At 44.4% G+C, this 21922-nt stretch overlaps 1 protein-coding gene across 2 annotated transcripts in view; it reads left to right on the forward strand.

Moving 5' to 3' along the window:
* The first annotated feature begins 1330 nt into the window (after positions 1-1330).
* ZNF385D (zinc finger protein 385D) overlaps positions 1331-21922 on the forward strand; it is a 362344-nt gene continuing 341752 nt past the window's right edge. For both annotated transcript variants that reach the window (XM_075548950.1, XM_075548951.1), the window contains exon 1: positions 1331-1679. In XM_075548950.1, coding sequence (XP_075405065.1) covers positions 1658-1679 — 22 coding nt within the window. In that variant the 5' untranslated portion in view covers positions 1331-1657. The remainder of the gene's footprint in view (positions 1680-21922) is intronic.

Raw genomic sequence — 21922 nt, forward strand, 5'->3', positions numbered from 1 at the left:
GTTATTTGCTCACCAAAATGGAGAGATATTTGCTTCTATGGTGCTTAAAAGCTATTACAAATATATCAGATGCTCCATCTGACCGATTACAGTTCTGAATTTAGCTTTGATTCTTAATCTCATTGGTTTTTCTAGAAACGTTTAAGCTCCAATGGTCTGTAGGTAAATTGGGCCCCAAAGTGTGGTGAACCTTCAGGAAACTGAACTTGTCCTATGGGTTTAAGTATCAATCAGCTGAGTTTTCGGGGATTTCTTTCTAGCATGCTTTTCTGTGTAAGATAAGGGCTGCAATCCATTGCACCAGGGGAGAAGCCAGAGGCTTAGCTACGCTTTGTTTGGCTCAAATTTAATGCGTGCGTGTTGGTGCTATATTAGTGACCCGACTGACCACATACTCGGTCGCCTTTCAGGATAAATGCTTTTCCTTTTTACAAGTCAAAGATCCTGACGGACCTAGTGTCCTTTCCAATGTCTACTAAGGGTGGCAGCACTGGTGAGAGCATGCCACTGGGAAGTGACTTTCATCACTGGCCTTTAAGTTTGCTGTTTCCCCTCGCTGCGTGTGTTTATCAACTTAGCCCAGAAAGTATTCAAGAAATAAAAATTACCCTTCACCACCTATTGGCTTTCTGTGATTTGATCATGCCTGAGTGAAAACCTGCATTACCCTAGCAAGGGGTCCTAGAAGATTCTATTTTCGTTTCCTTCTTGGATTCTTCTTAGGTAGAAACACACAGCCCTGAAGAACACCAATCCACTGCAGACACCGGGCTTCATCCCTCTTCCCACTCCTTTTCAACCTCACGCAAACCAACTCTGCTGCCGTGTGCTCCATTCCCACGGAGGGTCATTCTGTTGGGCTGTACAGTGTACAGAGGCCGACGGCCACCTCTTCTCCCACCGAGCGGCTCGTGGGTTCGAACCTCCCACCTGGCAGCTCTCAGTCTGCCACTTGACCCATGATGCCTTTCAACTTGGTAGGGGGTGCTAAGGGTAAGGGAGGCCGAAGGTCTATTCACTGCAGGAGCGACATAAAACGATGCCTGATTGCATGTTCATAGCAATTCGCGTCGTAACCGGTTCCCCCTCCGGCACAAGGGTGCATTTCCCCTCGGGGGTCCCTGCGTGGATCAGGGACCCTTCTCTCTTTAAGAGAGCCTCCCGCGCCCCTCACTCCGCCCCTTCCCAAGTCTCTGGGCTCGTCAAGGCTTCCCGAGAGCCACGGTTGGTCCAGGCAGGCCAGGGGCGCACCGCGTGGAGTGGCGGCCGGCGAACCGGGGTGGGGTGGGGTGGGGTGAGGGGGTCTGTTGGTAGTACTCGCAGTCCTGATGTCACAGGCGCGGCAAGGACATCGCAAGGAGGAGTCGGATTACAGTAAGGATGGGCAGCGCAGCCGGCAGCCCCAGCACACGCTCCAGCTCCAGCTCCAGCCGCAGCCGCCGGGGCCCGTAGCCGCGGAGAGGCAGCCTGCGGGACACTCGGCCCGCCGGGAGCCGCGAGCCGCAAGCCGGGAGCAGGGAGCCGCGCCCGCACCGGGGACCGGGATCTGGGGACCGGGCCGACCAGGGAGCATGCACCGACGCTGCTGAGGCGTGTCAGCCCGGTGCCTGCGAGCTGATGCTGAAGACGCCGCGGTGGGGGTCCGGCTGTCAGATTCATGAGAAACATAATGTATTTTGGTGAGTGTCGGCCCTGATGATGTCCTGCCCGGGGTGCCCAGGTCTGATCGGTGCAGACGAGCGCTTTGGGGCTTGGGGGGCGGTGGGAGGGGGGGCGGAGAAAAAGGGGAAAAATCTTTCAGCAGCTAGAACACATCTGACATGAAACCCACCTCCGATTGGCATCTGGGGGACCCAGCTGCCTTTGCAGGACGTTCGGAGCTGTGGCTTCTTGGTGGATAAGTTGAAGTTGGAAAAGGAGGAGAGACGGGGAGGTGGGGGTGGGTTTGGATAAACTTCACCTCGTTTTTTTGTCCGCATGAACTTGGCATCCAGCGAGGTGAAGAGGCGGCCAAGGTGCGGCGTGGGAAGTCGTGGGCTAACTTCACGGAAGGGCGAGCAAGTTGGCGTGGTCCAGAGGCTGGCTGTGCTCAGTCCCGCTCTGGGGTCCCTTTAGTGTTTGGTTTTTTTGCCCCCAGCTTCCTAGACAGACCTGAGAAACAGTCTTTCCTGGGCAGGGGTCGGGCCGCCTAGCACCCTCCTCCGTTAGTGAGGAGCGGCTTAGCATATACAAAAAATGTATATGATTTTATGCCTTTAGCGGTCTCCGCGCTGGTAAATATTTGTGCACTTGAGTTTGGTGCCTGTGTGGAAGTCTCCCTTAGATTTCCAGCTGAGTTGCCTTCCTTTCCAGAAAACATGTTAAGGCTCAGTTATAACTGGGCTCTCAGTTGAGCAGCATAAGCAAGCTCCCCCTGCCTACCCCCACCCCCACCCCCAAGAAAAACACTGCTATCAAGTAATGGTGACTCATAGCAACCCTATCAGACAGGCTAGAACTGCCCCAAAGGGCTTCTGAAAAGGCTGTCATCTTTCCAGAGGCTGACTGCCCCAGCTCTTGCTCTCTGAGTAACTGGCTTCCCAGGGAGGATCCTGGTTAGCAGTGGAGTGCTTAAGCACTGCCCCCCCCCCACTCACCCTCCACCCCCCACCCCCACCACCAGCTCTTTCTGTCAGCAGGCTAGGAGCCCTGCATTTGCAAGGTAATGCTGCAACTCGCTGCTAGGAGAGGAAGCACAAACCCTTCAATAAATGAGAAGAAGACAAGGATTAGGACTGAAAACACTTTGCTCCTCCCTGGAGTGATGCTGTCCTTCTGTAAGTCCCATCTGACATCATCATTTAAGGACATCCATTCAATATTAGGAGGTAGGCAAGAGCCTCTGGAGAGGGGTTAGGGGAATGAATCCAATATGCAAATACTCTAGGTGATTTGTTTGTGTGTGTGTGTGTGGGGGGGGGGTTGTTGTTTGGCCAGTTTTCACATTACATCCAGCAGTGGGATTTCTATAAACTTGGGCTGGGGCAGTGATAGTTTACAGAGCACGAATTTCCATGTGTACTATTTGCTTTGTTTTGTTTTTCTGAACCTTTGAAACTATTTGTGAAAGTATGGAAAGAACCCAAGGTGTAAGAGCCGAATGCCTTCAGCTTTCTTAACAGCAATTTTGACTTCCCTGGAATTTGCCTCCGATTTAGAAATGGTGTCTTAAAATAACTGAGATTGATTTTGAAGAAGTGATCTTCATTTTTTTTTTTTTTGGCGATCCTCATTTTGTCATCGAATTTAAGCAGCATGGAGAAACAGAGTTAACATCTCTTCGAGTGTGGTGTGGCGATGGGGGTGGTGAGCATCTTTATTGGCAATTAATGAAATAGCTAACATATATTATGACTCTATTTTTTGTTCAATGGAAACGCTGTTAAGATACTATTTTTGATGGTGGGGGTGAGATTTGCATCTGTAATGATAGTTAGTGACATTGAAATAGATGATCATTTTTAGTTGTCAGCCTCTCGCAAACATTGCTTGTATGAGTGCGGTGATGAAGTAGGGTTGACCCGAGTAGCGGTCTAGCTTTTGAAAATCCTGGTCAGAAGCCATCCAGTTTGTACCGGATGGTCATGTTGCGATTTGAGAAATGCTCACTGGGCTCGCTCAGGTTATGTACTGTATGCTAGTCCAGCCAGCTTGTGAAACCGAGTGATGCACCGGGCAATGCATTTCACTGTGTAATGCAAGTTTCTAATAGTTCAAGTTGAAATGTGATGTCCTACTTCAGATGAAACTGTACTCTTTTAAAGACAGGGCTAAAGTTGCCCTCTGTGTCCTGAGCGTGGTTCTGTCTTACCGTAATTTTGGCATGAGCTCCATCTTTCTATTCCTGGAGGAAATTGTGTGCATTCAGGAATGCCTTTTTTTCAGGTTATGCTATGCAGCCCCTTACTCAAACTGTCAGACTTCCAGAAATGGGGGGGGGGGCACCTGTCTTTAATAAAATGCGTAGTACAGAGCTAAGTTGGGACGAAGTGAATAATCCATCCTCAGCATGTCAGCCTTCAATGGCATTCTAAGGTTTGCAAGTCTCTACGGCTGTACATATCAAAGACAGGAATGTGTGCCTGTGTGTGTGTTTGTGCACACATACAGCTATGTGTGTTGCATATGTGTGTTTTCCTGGTATGTATCTATTCTCCAAAAAAAAAATGGACTATTTGGGGTGATTTTTCCAAACAGTGCTTTCACTTTGCAATTTTGCTGGCCATTACTTCTTCATTTTAGAACTGCAAACGGCCTCACAAGTCAGGGCGAACAAGGACAAAGAGAAACGGTGCTGCATTCTTGGGTTTTCCTGGTGATTTGTGGGAATGAGGAGGACATCAGAAGTCTTTTATTTGCTTGCATAGAAGGGAGTGATGAAAAGCATGGGGCACTGTAGCCCAGAATGAATTGATATGCAAGCAGGACATCTACTTCCCTATCAATAATCTAATTTGTCAGTGCTTGCTTGTCTTCATGGATGCATGTAACCAAGAACCATCGGCTGAATAGGTTGGCACAGCCTTCTTCTCTTTAAGCCTCCTGCCCCTTAGAGACTGGACAGTTGGACCCAGTCCGAGCTCTGCTGGAGTCAGTTGCGTGTGTGTGAATTGCCTGTGGGTTGGTGGAATATGTAATATTTCCAGTTCTCCATAATAGCTCGTGATTTGAGTGTGCTGTCTCAGACTTGCAAGACTAATGGACCCTTTTAATGACTTAAGCCTCACTCCTATGTCCTATTGAAATCTTAGTGCAGCGTTTTCAATAATTGTCCGTTTGCACTTAGTGTGCAGTGATTTAAGAGTTTGCTGTTCAGTCACCGTGGATACTTTTGTTATTTATTCTATCGATCTTGCATTCATTACTTGGAGTTAAATATAGGGTTCACACGGAGGGGGAAAAAAAAGCAGGGAAAATCCCAGTGAGCAACCTAATCGGAATTTACTGTAAAAGAACGGAAATATAACAAATACTTGTGAGGTTGCCCTTCCCACCCCCATAAATATTTTAAGTAGCTAAAAATTACATTTGCCGAGGATGAAAAGGCATTAATAATTCATCCAGAATAAAAGCAAGGCAGCTGGGAGACTTCTCCCCAGATTAGGAAGAGAGGCTGTGGGTGGTTGTCAGCACAACAGTCCTGCACCAACGGGGCACAGTTTGGTTAAGATGAGTGTGCTGGTGTGAAGCACAGGTTCCTTGCATGAGTGCATGCGGCGGTTTCACAGCGCGCCGGCAGAAGGTTGTAACTGTGTACTGTCTCTAGCTCTAAGCACCATATGTCTGAATCATCTTCCCATTCCCATCTGGCCCAGCACATTTTTCCACTGCTGGAATGTCAAGTCCTTGCCCGTGGTCATGCCAACCCCATATAGAATCCGTGGTTGGCCAGAGAGCTGTCATGTCACAAGCCTGGGCCATCAGGAGAGAAATGAGAGAGTGGCTGAAAGCAGGACTTTCTCAGCCCAGAGTCAACCACATAGAGCCTGCTATGAGTTTTAAGCCCAGAAGGGATTGGAGCGCTCTCCTGAACACATTCCTGAAAGAGATGAAATGATACACCTTAGACAAATGAGCAGAGGTGAGAGAAAATATTAGCGCTCACTGTAAATGTTTCTATTAGTGGCATATTAATTAAACCCGGAGAAAGGGGCGAGCAAATTTTAAAATGTGTGAATGAGCCATTCAAGTTCAGCTTGGTGTTAATTGTGGATCAGCTGTCTTGCTTAAAGTGCCTAAGTAAAATGAGGAAAATGCTTAATGTTGTGCTGACTAAATGAATACTTGATTGGGCAAGCTTTGGATACAGTAGATAGAGAAAAACAACAACAACAATCTAGTAGGGACATTCTAGACCACCATCCTATTTCCCAGCCTATATTAGAAGTGTTTGTTGTTATAGGAAGAACCGCCCCCTCCCCAACCCCAGGTGTTCAGAACATTTCCAGTCAGCATTTACACGTTGGGCAGTGGCTTGCCATCAGGCTTCACCTCCAAACACAGAATGCTTAAAAAATAGTTAAGGGACAAGGTGATGAGGAAGGAGATCAGGAGGCAGCTGGCAGCCAAGAAAAGCATCCCTCTTTTTGAGTGCTTTTTTTTAGTGGAAACATTTAACTTGTCCTAATGAGTTTGTACTGAGTGATCTGCTATGGGGAATTAGGTCCGGTAAGTCTTCTTAACCATCCACGGGGTGTGTCCATCTCCGGGAGGCTGTCATGGAGAGAAAACAATTCAGGATACAACTTGGAAGTCCCGATTCCACCTTTTACAGTTTGATAGCATTGCAATTAGACTGTATTAACTAATTAATACACATTAATATGCAGAATATGGCAGATGAACACAGTTATGAAGTATCACACATGTACTTGAAATCAAAGAGAACTTGAAAAAATGCTAGAGATTTCCCCTTAAAGACTTTTAAATTCACATGAAGGTCTTATTTTAGGGACCAAATTTCCAAATTTGATTGTTATTCTCGTAACACAGATGCCTATTACATCCTTGAATTTTGAGCTAAAAAATATTTCCCTTTTTTTAAGGACCTCCTTTCTTGCTGTAATTATATGGAAATGAGATGGGTTTATTTAAAGGATAAGTTCCAAAATTCATGAGATAATGACGACTTGCAAACTTACCCTTTTGTGGGTGGCATAATTGTTCCAAAAAACAAATGAAAAATTTAAATTAGTGGTTTCCGACTTTCATTCCACAAGATTTGGTCACAGCTGCTTTTGACTGAGTTCCCTTTTTAAAAGATAAGAAGTGCGTGTGTGCGTGTGTGTGTGTGTGTGTGTGTATGAGAGAGAGAGAGAGACTAGAATCTCAAAGAATGCCTTGCTATAGAAATACCCAAATATTGTGCCTGGTTCACTGGTTTTCTGTATTTCTTAATCTGTTCACATCATTTGAAAAAGCAAGGCATTGAGTATGGGTTTAATAAAATGAATGTTATACTATTTTTAGCACAAGTGGTCCTCATGTGTAACAGCCATTATATACATTAGAGGATATAAAAATCAAGTCATAAAGATGATTTTCTTAGCCCGCTCACGAGTGATCTTGTATAAGCAGACAGCTATTTCTACTTTGACCTTGAAAAGTGATGTTTCTGTTTGTACTACACCTTGAAACACGTTTCAGAATGCAGCAGAGGTCAACATCGCCACTCTCTAAAGAAGCCATTACATATCATTTCCCACCAAGATTAGTTTTGCAACAGAATTTCACACATGATTGGTGGCATTAAGAGAAAATACAGCATAAAAGGTGGCTAGAATGACCAAAGCTTAAAGTGGTTGAGATCAGGCTTGAGCCAAATTGTGGGGGCTGAAAGCAGGAAGACACTACCCCGTGTCACCGTGTGGAAATCATCATGGGGCAGCTGGATGTAGGCCCTCATTGAATATGAACTCCAGGTTTGCACAACTTTAAAAATGGAAGGTCTTTCCATGAAATCGTCTCAATCCCCACATCTCATGGCATATGGACTCCTGTGGGAACCAGGGGTGGGAGACAGCTAACCCTTCGCTTTGTCAATCTTTCTTTTTCCTGTTTTTGCCCATGCGCAGTATCATATTTCTGTAAGTTGAGAAGGAAAAGAAAATTAACCTGGCCAAGCTCTTCTAAGGTCAGAACAGAACCTGACAGTTGTGTCCGGATTCATGCTCGCAGAAGATGCTCCATGCCCCAGAGCATCCTTTGCCTAGTAGATGAGGAGTTGGAGGTGGGAGCTGGCTGGGCTGCGAGTGCTTTTGAGTGATGGAAGCTGTTTAATCGTGTGTTCTCAGCACCAGGCTCAGTGCCAGGCATTTAGGTTCTCACTAAGATACGTTGTATGTGCAAGATTGATTGGGTGATGGAGGTCAGAGAGGAAGGGGATTTGCTTCCTCTGCAGATCCCTGAGGCACTTGCTCCCTATGGGAATTAGTCCATGCAATGTTGTGCCTGAACATTCGCTGGCGTTTTAGAAAATCCTTTAACTATAAGGAAGAGTCCGTGGAAATTAGATTGTAACACAAGTGTAAGGAAACCCTCGAATGTATCCAATGGCCACCATCTTTATCTCTTTCCAGTTACTGTACATTGCAGTGTGGAGAGGCATGTCTCAATTCTAAAGACTATAAACAACTGAAAAATATACTTAAAATCCCAATTTGAGATAACAGGTCATCCTATCTACTCACCTGATCCCAAATTCAGTTCTCGGTTTCCCCTTAGTGAATTTGCCGTCGGGGTTGGTATTCCCTTGCCATGGAGCTGAGAAGGCCAGGGCAAAGGAAACATGCTCATATCAAGAGCCAACATGTCTAGGATAGAAGCATATTTCAAAGTTTTAAAATGGGGAAGACTGATAAATATGGACGTCATTTTCACAACTATTTGCAAGGTTTTCTTTAAAAGTATTCTGCACACTTAGGTTGTTCACGGCCATGCACATTTTGCTGATGAGGAGAAGCACTTGTACTCAATTGCTCTGAAGACAAAACATAGTAATAAATGTAAACAGGCTTCAAAAAGCCCTTAGACACTTTTAGAAATGCGTGGCTGTTGTTTTCAGAATACAAATGATCCTTTAAAAAAATCTATTATGGGAGGTAGGAAATAGAATTATTTTTAATTCCATACAAGTGTTTGAGCCTCACACAACTGTCGTGACATTCTCAAGGTCACACAGCCAGTGCCTGTGGCAATGCAGTCAATGTAAGACACAAGTGACCAACACTCCAACCCAGTGTGTTCACACTTACTTCAATGCCTTTGCACTAAAGCATGGGTGGTCATGGTGTACGAATTGATGGTTGGCTATTCATTGTAGAAATGTTAGAGAAAATAAATGCCAGTCAATATTTGAATATAAAGGGTTGGAATCTAAGATGCACTTGTGCGTTGTGTTTGTGGAGTAACAATTAGTAACGGGTCTGAATATCATTATGGATCTTCGTCATTCAACCTTATCTTTAATGTCTCAAACAATAATCTGAAAGAATTCTGGTCAGAGGACATGAATCTCTCCAAGTGTTTCCAAGGCAGCAATGCATATTAGGGTTTCTATTAATTAAATATTGTGTGATGCATATGAATTATAGTGCTGGCAAAGAATATTTAAACTTCCAAAAGAACCAACAGATCTGTTTGGGTAGAAGTACAGCCAGAATGCTCCTTCAAAGCAAGGGCAGTGAGACTCCATCTCACATACTTTAGACATGTTTTCAAGAGAGACTGGTCCCTGGAAGATGACATCATGCTTGGTAAAGTAGAGGGTAGGTGAAATAGAGGTAGCCTGCCGAAGAGATGGATCGGCACAGTGACTGGAACAATGAACTCACACATAATGATTGTGCGGATGGCCATGTCTGGTCTGTGGCTGGAGCTGACTGGATAGCAAGCACCTAGCAGGTCACACGATGCTATGGTCTCACTACTTAACCCCGTACTTTATTGCATGCCATTTGTACTACATTCATATTGATCTCAGAAACTCACTGCCATCGAGTCTATGCTAATTCATAGTGCCCTATAGGACAAAGTGGATCTGCCCCTGTGAGTTTTTGAGACTCCTTTAAATCTTTACAGGACTAGAAATCCCCTCCCCCACCCCTTTTCTTTTTCTCCCTTGGAGCAGCTGTTCGTTTTGAACTGTTGACCTTGGAGATCTTGGCCCAACTCATAACCACTGCCCTATGACAGCCATTTGATGTGTATAACGATCACCATTCATTCCTCAGAAGGAGTGTTAGTCTGGCCTTCATTCCCTGACTGATCCAAAGGGAAGGTTTCTCTGGAAGTCTTCTAGCTGATTCTCTCGTGGTCTGTATGTCCTTTGGTAGGTCGTCTCATATTTTTTTAAATATCCAGTTCCCTTGTAAAAGAGTACTGTAATAGGTTTCTTGCAGTTCTGTTTTGAGGACTAAAGAATACAAGGAATATAAAAGGTCCTAGAAATACATGGGGAGAAGTCAGTTCTATTCGATTGTTTCTCCCTGTATATCCAACCCAATATCCAAATGTATTTGGAAATTGATTATTTTACCAAACCAGGAAAGTGATTATTTTACCATGTGGGGTCAAATCAAGAACTGCAAAACATCCTAATTCACACAGAAACTATAATTCTAATAGAAATTAAATATGTCACTGACCACGGTGGAGCTAACTGGGGCTGCTGAGTTCATCAAATACTGTGCCTACAGGCAGTAAAGTAATGCAGAAGCAAAAGTCAACCTGTCCCATAAGTCAGGGCTCATATTCAGTGTTGGGAACAGAACATGTGTGGTAGGCCTGAGATAGTGGGGCGTGGAGGGGATTCAGCCATAGATGAGGACAGGGATATATGCTGGCTTTTCCCTTCCACTGTCTTTGTGTCACATTGCTGGAGCCCAGTCTAAATCCACTGAAAAGTCAGTCGTCAGTCGGGGAAGTGCATCCTGCAGGTCTGAGTGCGCAGCCAGTCACAAGAAGGACACCGGCTGCCGAGGACCTACCATGTAATCTTCAACCCGATAGAAGTTACACCGTAAGTGGGCAAGCGTTCTGCAGAGCCGTCCGCGTATCAGTGAGACTTTTGGTGGGGAAATGTAGGTAAGAGGACAATGTATAATGAAAGAGCTTTCAGCAACTCTTCACTGGTTGTCTGGTTTTCCATCCAGACTTTGGCTCCTGGGAGGGTGACGTTGGACACACTGTCGCAGTCAAGTTTGATGATTTCCCCTGGGTGTCAGAAGTCTGCCTCCCTGCGAGGTTCAAGAAGGTGTTGAATGCTGTGTGTCATCAGCTACAGAGCTTGCTATCAATGTGTCTTGTTACATGGAGGTGAAGAGACCAAGTGAAAAAGAAAGAACATGGGGAACTTATCATAAGCAAACAAACATGAAAATTTGACAACCCACGGTAAGCTGTGAACTTGAGCATTTCCAGCAGAGATTTCTGAGGGTAATGAGGAAGGGCGCTTTGGGTTACTGTCACATAACCCCATGCATTGTGGTGTTAGACGCGCCTCGAAGGCCAAAAGCAATCTGTTGCTTGGGATTGTTCTTTAAGAAAAGGACATTTCAGAAGCTGGGCCAGAAATGAAAAACAAAACAAAACAAAACAAACAGTCCTTCTCGAAAATTCTAATGGGGATAGACACATCGAAGCCTGAGGGAGTTTATTAATTGTCGCTTGGAAAGGGAAGAGGGACTTTATATTGATTTGTATCTATTTCCCCATCTGCTGCGGTACCTTTAAAGGCTGATTCCTTTGGCCGACTGGCCCTGCTATTAAAAGAAAACAGTTAAGGCAACAGCACTGCCCTTCCTGCATGGAATCATTAGCATCCCTCTCGAAACCTGCTTGTAAAGCCCTGCGAAAGTTCATAACTTATGGTGCCCTCATTTTGAAGCAACGCCATGGTAACTGCTGAGAAGCGCACCCCTTGCAGGGCACAATCTGGAACGCACAGGACGACCACCGGGTGTTTTAATTAGCTGCCTTGAGGAATGGCGAGCTTTAACTTAGTGATCCATGGGGATTCTTAAGATCCATATCCTTACAGGAGCGTTAGCAGTTAAAACTACATAGGAAGGAAGTTTGCTCTATCTATCTATCTATCTATCTATCTATCTATCTATCTATCTATCTATCTATCTATCTATCTATCTAATTTCCTTAAAGGAAAAAAATCTATGTAGGTATCTAAAAATGAAAATGATAAATAACATCCTCTCTTTCCCTCCTCTGCCTACTTTTCACTCATATTATCTGTTTCTTCTTCCTCTCCCCCTCCCGCCCCTCCGACGCCTCCTCCTCCTCCTTGTCTTACTAAATGTTAAATGACTTGGTTAGTAAGAGTGTGTAGGGAGACTCGCTGACGTAGTAGACTGTTCAGCTTCATTTGTAGAGAGCCCCTCAGCTCCTGATCATTCGTGGAGCGCCACTCTGGTGCGAACAGGTGGTGCTGCTTCTCCTGGAAGAAGAGAAACAGTAGCCTCTCCTGAAAGCCTGCTTTGTGCCAAGAGCTGGCATATGTTTTGTCATTGGCACCTCACCCCCACTCTTAAGAGGCAGAGCGATGGTTGCAAATCTCGGCTGTACAAAAGACTCACCTGAGAACCTTTTCCAGAATATTCCAGGGGCCCTGCAGCTTGACAACCCTGGATACAGCAGGCATCAATGTGAGCAGTCTGCAACTGATTCTGTAGGACACCAGTATTGAGGACCTCTGAGATGGTCATTTGAATCATTGTCCACTGAGCATTTCAAGGGTCTGGGCATTCCCAGCTGCCTCAGGTCACCGCCGGCTAGCAGTTGGCAAGGATTCAAACGCAGGTTAATTTGAGTGAAATGCTTGTCGTTTTTTTCCACCCATGAAATGCAGCTTCCCCTTAGGGAACTCAATCCGTGGCATGGAATTTTGGCTTGAGAGCAAACTCTTTTTTATGGGGCTACCCTAGTTTCTAGGGTAAACATTTATCAAGGATAGGCGCCTCTGCTCCCATCTCCTTGGGTCCTTTAGAGAGTTGGCAGCTAAATAAAAGGTCATGTCACTTTAGTTGATTCATAGTCACAGTGATTTGGTTCTGAAAAGCACTTCCAGGACTATGCTTCTCAAAATTCCATGTCCCGTCCAATCACTTGGACATCAAAGTCGCATACAGATTCTGAGTCAGCGCAGGCCCTGCACTTCTGTTTGTAACCAGCCTCCAGGGGGTGCCCATTCAGCTGGTATACGAGCCACCCTGAGTAATAAAGATTTTAAAAGTCAAATAGCTGAACCACAGCTTCTACCGATGTGGCAACAAAGCCCAGGTCCCAGCTAAGTGTCCTTTTGGAGTCTGCCAGCTCCTGAGATGTCCCATTACAGTGACCAACCATCCCCAAGCCTAAGGGTGGTTTGGCATGTGGGACTCTTAGTACTGAAACTGAGAACATTTCAGGTGCTCCGGGGTGAATATGTCACCTAATTCCAATACAGCAAGCCTTCTTTCTTGAGTCTCAATAGTCAGGGTTCGGAGAACACGGGCAGTCCAACAACTCAAAGTCTGGTTCTTCCTCCCACAAAATGCTGCCCATGATATGACGTCTGGGCTTGGGTACTAACAACAAGCTGCCTTGTGCCTCAGCAGGACTACAAAACGATAACGTAATTGTGCATGAATTAGATGGTGTATATAAAGTTCTCAACATACGGCCGCAGGGTTTGCTAGTCATGGAGGTTGGCAACAGCTGTTGCCGCTTATTCACCGACCAGACTCAGCACCCCGCTCCATTATTGAAGAAAAGAAGAAATGCTCAAAGATCAAGTGCAAGCAGCCATGGATCATCTTGATTATGTCACCTCTGTGCAGGGAGGGCAGCTTGTGAATCACCTCCTGCCCTGCGAAGTGATGGGCAAGTTGGGATGAAGTCATTCCTGGTTCAGTGTACAGTTTCTCTCCCCCAGCAGCAGCGCTGATGGTTTTTGTTAGCTTCTTAGGGAAAGGGCCTGGAGAAGGCTTTGCCTCCTCGGGATATTCAGCTCTGACCCCTCATGTTGCTGTCAACCTTGCTCGTCCATTAGTGCTTTTCTGAGCCCTGTAACAATGTAGGAGGGCAGCTCCAGCTAATGAGCATGCTGTCCATCTCTTGACCCATGGTTGTGTTAATCAATATCCTTAAGAAACACATGCACACAAAGACAAGGCAGCACCTTCACCTCCTCCCAAGCTCCCACTTTAAAGGCCCGTGGACAGGATAACAGAAAGACATTTAACTCGTGCACTTCCTAGCACAGAAGCTGGCAAGGGACACTGAATTTATAACTGTTGGCTGAGGGCAATACCAAGCCTCAGGCTTCCCTTTCTGATACAAGTGAATTTTCAAATCGACACCCAAGGCTCCACTTGCTAAATTGGCTGATGTTGAATGAATGAGGATGGCTTCTCCAGCCTTTACCTAGGAAAGCCCATTCATTCACCTCCTGTCAAATACCATCCGCTTATCAGAAACATTTTGTCTGCCAGATATGTGACTGTTAAGGGGGGAAGAATGTGTGCCTTTGTTTTTCTATTATGACTGGTAAGCGGGGCTGCTAGAAGCAGCAAATTATTCCACAGCAGAGTTCACAGGGCTGAACTGCTGTCGACTAGCATTTCAGACGAGAAAGTAAATGAACGAGCAAAGACGCTGTTCTTGCTTGCCCCAAGCATAAATCGTGATTGCAAAAAGAGACCAGCACAACCACACGCTCACATATATCCATTTTAGAGGCAATACTGGGAGATTTGGGTCTCAGGTCCCTTCTCTGCTATCATTTCAAAAAGGCATTAAACATATGGGGCCAAGGTTTTCACTTCACTGACAGGGAAATACAGACCTGTTAATTAATGAAAATCACCTGGTAAGATCATCAGATCATCAGGTAAGATCATCAGATCACCTGGTAAAATCAATACTCTAGCTCAAAATGAAGACCCACGTCTTTTGGTTGAATTTAGCAGCCTCACTTTAGATGGCTTGCTCAGAGTGAATTTGTAGGTTCCAAGCCAATGGATTGAACTAATAATGGCAACTCAACCTACCTCGTAAGGCAGAGCTGTAACTATTAACAACTTGTGCTGCTAATTGCTGTTGAATGGCCACTGAGTCATGGTGACCCCATACACACCAGCATGGAACGTCACCCTGGCCTGTACCTTCCCATCCTCACAATCCTTCATCTGCTTTATTTAGTCCATTGTTGGGACACTTGTGTTCTGAGTGCCTATCACCCCAGGGGGTTCATCTTCCAGTACTATATCAAATGAACATTATTCTGTTGTGACCCATCAGGATGCTATTGGCAGGTGTTTGCAAGTAGATCAGTAAGTATTTCTGCCTAACCTATCTTCTTCTGGAACCTCACTGAAAGTCCCACCACGGTGACCCTGCTGGTATTTGAGATATTGGTCACATAGCTTCCAGCATTACAGGAGCACCCATGCCACCACACTACAACAGTCAGCCAGGCAGGTGGTGGACCTACTAATAATAGCTAAGATTTATTGGGTGCGGAGGTCACGAGGGCCACTGTTCTAGCGCATCGCCTCATCCAGTCTCACAATAGGCCTGTGAATGAAGAATTATTAAGGTACTTATTTTATAGAAGAGAAAACTGAGCTACAGAGAGATTTACGAGGGAGGCTAGGGGAAGTGGCCAACCTGGGCCAAAGCCAAGGAGTCTGGCTTCCTATCGTAGTCTTCCCAGCACACTGTTTTGGATCACCTGGTACAAGCCCTGACTTTCACAATCCCCAAACTCAGGAACCTAATCTCCCTATGCAAATCTAGCAGCAGGGACTTGAAAACAGACAACAAACTACCAAGAAAAGGATCACACAAACACAACTCCCCTCCGTCCTCAAGCCAAGCAGCTCTCTGGCTCTGAGGCTTAAATCAGACGGAGATTCTAGTTCTTCCAGGATGTGCCAAAGCAAAAGATGTAAAATGTTGTGCATAGCACATACAACACAAGCCATGGTACTTCTTCAAACCCAGGGCTTACAAAGAACTGTAGCCGCCACACCAGCCGACTTCTTGCATTGCTAGCTATGAGCCAGCTATGGACTGGGACCTCGGCTGGGCTGTGTCTAAGACAGGAACCACACGTTTTCATAAGAAAAGCCAGGTTTCCTGTCTAACTGACTTCTTCCTGGACATATGGTACAATGGCGACTCGTGAGATGATCTTATCTTATCATGTAATAACCTCTTTTCATTCACTTACTAAGAAAGCTAATGAATATTATCATTTATATTAGGAGTAGTATGACCTAGAGGGTCAGTGGTGGAATTTTCATCTTCCCGGAGGGAAGCCCAGGCTCATTTTCTAGCCAGTGCACCCTCAAAAGCAGCCAGCACCCCTGAATCGGTGTATGCACGTAGCAGCAGGGTTACAGACGAAAACTAACCCAAGATGTAGCCTGACTGTCTACATCTGAACATCAGCCAATGAAAGTTCTATGGGACAAAATAGCCTAACCCCATTGTGTCTGGGGATGCCACGGGTTGGGGACCAGCTTCAGCAGCTCACCCCCCCCCCCCACCATCAGGCGTCCATCCTTTGTAATGTACATGGAGCCCCCTGTAGGGCAATCTCATGGAAGTGAAATTGCTGAGGTAGCGTATGCTCGGTTATAATGGGATTATTTACTTCGCATGAAAGAAATTCAGTGATCATTTCTACATACATCCAAAGCATCAACGTGTTATAATAATCACTTTAAAACCAAGCAACTTTTTAGGTCAGTAGTTCTCAACCATCCTCATGCTGCAACCCTTTCATACAATTCCTCATGTTGTGAACACCCCAACCATAAATTATTTTCGTTGCTACTTCATAACTGTCATTTTGCTACTGTTATGAATCGGGCAACCCCTGTGAAAGGGTTATTTGGCCACCGAAGGGGTCACAACCCATAGGTTGAGAACCGCTGGTTTAACTACCTTGACAATTGACCCTTATAAAAATCTCAGGGGGAAATGACGTGGAATGGTTCTTCGTTCCACAGGCGTGTTCTGGTTCCCTCTTCTCCATTTCGTCACGCCCAATGAGCCAATTCCACGTGGATATTGACTTTTAAAACTCCGGCAAGCAGTGGGAGAGAGAGGGAGCCATTGCTCAGGGGGACTGCTCATGGTGCTGGCACAGTGCACTCATTTCGAAATACGACAGTGGCGGAGGGGTGTACAGCACAACGAGCTTCGTCAATGCCACAGAGTTGCTTGTGTGAAATTTATCAAACTGGCAAAAGTGTGTTATCGATGAGGGGATGGATTTAGTATAGCTTTTAGGAAACCCCCATGATCATTTAATCCCATTACATCCCCTCTAAACTTCTTGATAGTTCTCATATTTTATAGCAATAAAAAGTGGGTTTTTTTTAAAGAAATGATGTCATAAGCCAAAAGATATCTTGTGCCGTAAGAATGGGGATAAATGCAAAAGAAAGAGAATATACATTGTAAGTGAAATTTTACTCCGTAGTTTCAAAACTTAGAAAACGGATCCTTAAAAAAGCTCTTTTCATCCCATTTGGAGCCAAGTTTATTTCCAAAGTGGTTGGAAGGTTTGTTTCCTTAGAAAGAAGTGAGCATTAAAAGGTCTTGTATAATTCTCTACCTATTTCAGTAGCCCTTCTATTCCCAGCTCTAAGTTCTTAGGTTTTCACCATCTCTAGGACACGCTAGGCTCAGAAATAATCGAGAGTCTTTGTAGCACGTCGCTGCAGTGCAATAGAAAATGACACATTTATTATATCAACAAAAACTATTTATTATAGCAACTCATTTATTTTTAAAGCAAGACTATTTTATTAATGACTAGATGATATCTCTATTTTATGTCAGAGGAATAAACCACTTAGAATGGTTACGTCTCTTCCTAAGATCAAACAGTTTGAACACATCAGGCACATGAATCAGTTCCAGAGCTGTCGGACTGACCATCGTGCATGCCAGGATGTTAGCACTGCTCTGGGTTTTCTGTCTGGCTTACAGTACACTGGTAGACCACACTGCAGAATCGTGGTAATGGAGCACGCCTATAAAAGACAAGTCTTTGCTTGGAAGACTCAAAAGCACAATCACACCCATGCCTAATATGGTTTGTTGTTGATAGCTGTCCTCCAGCCCCTGACTCACGGGGACCCTCTAGAAGAGAGAACAGGACTGCCTGGCCCCTAGTTACAGGTCATGTCATTGTGACCTAACAGGTTTGCACTGGCTGATCTTGAGAAGTAAGTCATAAGCATTTTTGGAGTCCGCGTTAGTCTGGAAGGACTGCTGAAACCTGTTCAGCATCATAACAAGACATAAAGCTGCACTGACAGAGGTTGGCTGTACCTTATGTCTATTGGCCAGGAATCAAAACCAAGTCTCTCACATGCAAAGTGAGAATTCTACTAAGCCACCACCGCCCCCTTGCTAAGGTATAGAGACTTCAAATATTTACCCCGTTGTATCCAGAAGATTCCAGCTCATAGCAACTGCGTAAGGTTTGCCAGGCTCTACATCTTGATAGAGGTGGGCTGCCTTATGGTTCTCCCATGGAGAGGCTGGTGCATTCAAACCTCTGACCTTCAGCTAGCCAGCTGCATGTTTAATCAAGGGGCAGCCAGGACTTTATTCAGGTGCAAACAGCACTAAATACCCTACCTTGTGGTATGGATTATGAAGCGAGCAGGGCACCTAGCTTTTCACCTCTATCAAAGAAACAGTTTCCTAGCTGGCCTGCTACCTCCTTAGACTATGCCCAGCTGTGCCCAGTGCTGTCAAAGTGAAGGAAATTAAGTGAAGGGTGTCAGTAAATCATTGTAGTTTATGATCGGCAAATTGGAATGGTGTGTAAAAATCACTGTCTAGTGTCCTAATTTACACCTCTTCTGATCTCCCGTCCCCTCGTAAACATGCAAGCACTGTGTAAGAAGCAAAAGGGAAATCTCATGTCTGCTGGCAGCTTGGGATCATATCTGACATCGGACACCCTTATAGTCACTGGTGAGACAAAGGAAGATCTGTCGGTTCAATTATCTAGCACAGATAAGCAGACAGTCATGAGTGGTTGAGTCGGCGCTGCCAAGAATTCATACGACGGACTTATTCCTTGTATCATTTGTTCTCTTAGAAATGGGAAGGAAGAAGGTCATTGTCTTGTTCTCTCTTCCCTACAAATCTGGGCTCTACATAGGTTTTTCTCCATTTACAGGCCAAGCAACTGGCATGAAGTCACTTCCCAATGTGATAAACAACGTGTGAGTAGAGCTGAACCCCGGCTCAGAAGCTTGGGACTCCATCTCTCTGACTCATGCATCCAAAGCTCCCATTGGCCAGGATTGGCATCAAGGTTGTATTTGAGTGGATGCCTGTACTCTTCAGGATCTAGATGGAGACAAAGATCCCTCCCTGCCCTAATTTTCTCGAGCTTACAACAGCAGTGGGAATAAAAGGGTGGAACTTGTTGGAGCAATAAATCACTGCTTCCCACACCAGTCCCACGGCATGATCAAGTCTCCCTCATTCCATTTCTCACTGTCAGCTGTGAATGTAATTTATCTCTTGCATGAACGCCTATAATGGTCCCTAATGAGTTTCCTGACTTGATTCTCTTATGCTTCCAGCACAATCAACATTTTACTGGCCTGAGGCATAACTACAGCCGTGATTGTGTTTACCCCATCCTGTACGCACATGCGTGCATGCATGTACACTCAGACGCCTTCAATGGTGGTGCTTTTCTTGATACAGAGGTCTACATTTTCATCTGCGTCGCCAATGCAGTACAAGTTCTGACTCCAGTTTACCATGTCGTTTTATCTGGCAAAATGCCCCTTATGTAATTCAAAGGTCAGGCTCCACAGAACCAGTCTCTGTTTGGTAACTCTTCTGAGTCTCACCTCCTTACCTGGGATATACTTTGCTCTTGCCTCAGAGCCTCCCAAACCCTGAGCAATTATTTTGTTCCACTATTATTAAAGAGTGAATATGCTTTTCTCCAAATGTCCATTTATGTTCTTCCCTAAAGTTGCCTGAACAAAACCCCAGAGTGATTGAAAAGTTCTAGGTGTCTCATTAGCCGCTCTCGATCTACTGAGGAGAGACAGGGACAGAGAGACAAACAAAACCCAACAAACCTCTCTCCCAATCGCTACACCAAAGCTGTCTGTTCTCATAAATCAGGTGTAACTAGACTTATGATACTAATACGATTTCATTTTGAATCGAACAAAAATTATATTTTATCTAAAATTACAAAGCATTGAAGAATAGTCCAGGGAATTATGGGGGAAGACATGGTTTTGGAGCAAGAACTCAAAATGCATGCTATAAAACCTTGTGAACAAAAATACTTTGGCTCTGGTGCCCTTGTGTGTGTTATACTCTGAGCTGTGAAGTAAAAGTCGGTGGTTTGAACCCACCAGCCACTGTCTAGGAGAAAGACGAGGCTGTCTACTACTGTAAAGATGTAAAGTCTCAGAAACCCAGAGAGTCCATTTAATTCTGTTCTACAGGGTTGCTGTGTGTCTCACTCTACTCTATGGAGGTGTGTTTGGTTTTAAGAGTAACATATTTGGAATATAGGTTATGAGGAAAATGGCATTTCATTCACTGGTAAAAGCGGAACTGTTTAATAAATGGTTGGGGAACAATGGGATAAACATTTAGACAATAAATAAAGTGGGTGTCTAGCTCACTCCTTATACCAAAATAAATTAAAGATTGAACAAAGATTCAGACATAAAAATTGAAGCAATAAATTTATAGACGAAAGCTCTGTAAATAAATTACACTCGTGTGAAAAATGCCTTCATAATCAGGACATAGACTCAGAACTATAAATGGGAAAACTGATAATTTCAAATGCATAGTATCATTAATTTAAATTTGGGAAAACATATTCAGAAATTATATTTATTTTTTAAGGCAAGCTTAGCAAATAATAGTAAAAAAATAAAACCCACAAAAACAAACCCAAACTCACTGCCTGGTTGTGAGTTCAATAGCGACCCTTTTGGGGTTCCAAGACTGTAATTGTGTATGGGAATAGAAAGCCCATTCTTTTTCCCTCAGAGCTGATGGAAGCTTCGAACTGATGACCATGTGGATCACAACTCAACCAGTAACCACTGCCCCACCAGGGATCCTACACTACCAGTAACAGATAGATGACTTATTTACTTAACAAAGAGTTTATTTGAGCCAATAAGAAAATGTACACGATTTTAAAAATGAATGACCTATGAACAAAATCATTACACATAAAGACGTGGACATGACTGGCAAATATGTAAACCTTCACTCAAAATGATTAAACTATAAATCAAAATTATGGAATATACTGCTTCACATAGAAGATTGATACATTTGGAAGAGTCAGGTTTATATATATTTGTGTCTAAGGGAGTAAATTTATTTTTGCAAACAGTACGCATGATGATTTAGTAATAAGCATCTACACATATACATTTTTTAACTAAAAGATCATTTTCTTGGGGGCTCTTACAACTCTTGTAACAATTCATGCATTAATTGTATCAAGCATATTTGTACATATGTGGCCACCATTCTTTTCTAGACATTTATTTTCTATCAGCTCCTTATACATATTTTTATAGCAATTTCCCTTTGGCTTAGCAAACCAATATGATAAGGAATTTATTCCCCAAAGGTCACTCAGATTTTTGTAATTAATGTTAAATTTCAGTAGAATGCAGGTTTTGTAAAACACGCGAAACAACTGATGCGAACAATGGTGGGGAAGGGTCTGGAGTTAACGAAATGATGTTCTTGTTAGGCATGATATGAGAGGCTCTCACTCACAGAAGCCCTGGGCACAACCCATGAAACACTGCTTGGTGCTGTGCCTTCGTCACAATTGTTTGAGCCCATGGTTGCAGCCACTGTCAGTGGCCATCCTGTGGAAGCCTCCCTCTCTTCACTGAAATTAGTGTCTCTCTAAATACTGCAATGGTGTGCAGCCATGGAAAATAAGTCCATGTTTGCACTGTGGTGTGGAACAGAGTGGAGCGTATAGCAGCACATAAAGCAAGCAAGGTTCAGACAGACGGATAAAAAATTACTGTGGGAGTGAAAACACTAAGAAGGGATTTTGTTTCTTTGTTTCTTTTGGGAGACACATCTCCATGACCTGTGTCTTCAAAAATACACCAAGAGTTCATTGCATGCCTTTTAAACAGGACAAAGGTAGACAAAAACAAAGACATATAATCCAGATGGGGAGCCCGTTGGCACAGGGTCATAATGATGTCTTAACATTTGCTGTAAGGGAAAACTTGTGAAAGGATGTGGGCGGTCCAGGGAAAATGTTACACATGCGTGGTAGGTGGCGAATTAAAATATCATACTTGTAGGCGAGGTTACTGGA

This window comes from Tenrec ecaudatus, chromosome 4, assembly GCF_050624435.1.
Source record: "Tenrec ecaudatus isolate mTenEca1 chromosome 4, mTenEca1.hap1, whole genome shotgun sequence".
NCBI classification, from domain to species: Eukaryota; Metazoa; Chordata; class Mammalia; order Afrosoricida; family Tenrecidae; genus Tenrec; species Tenrec ecaudatus.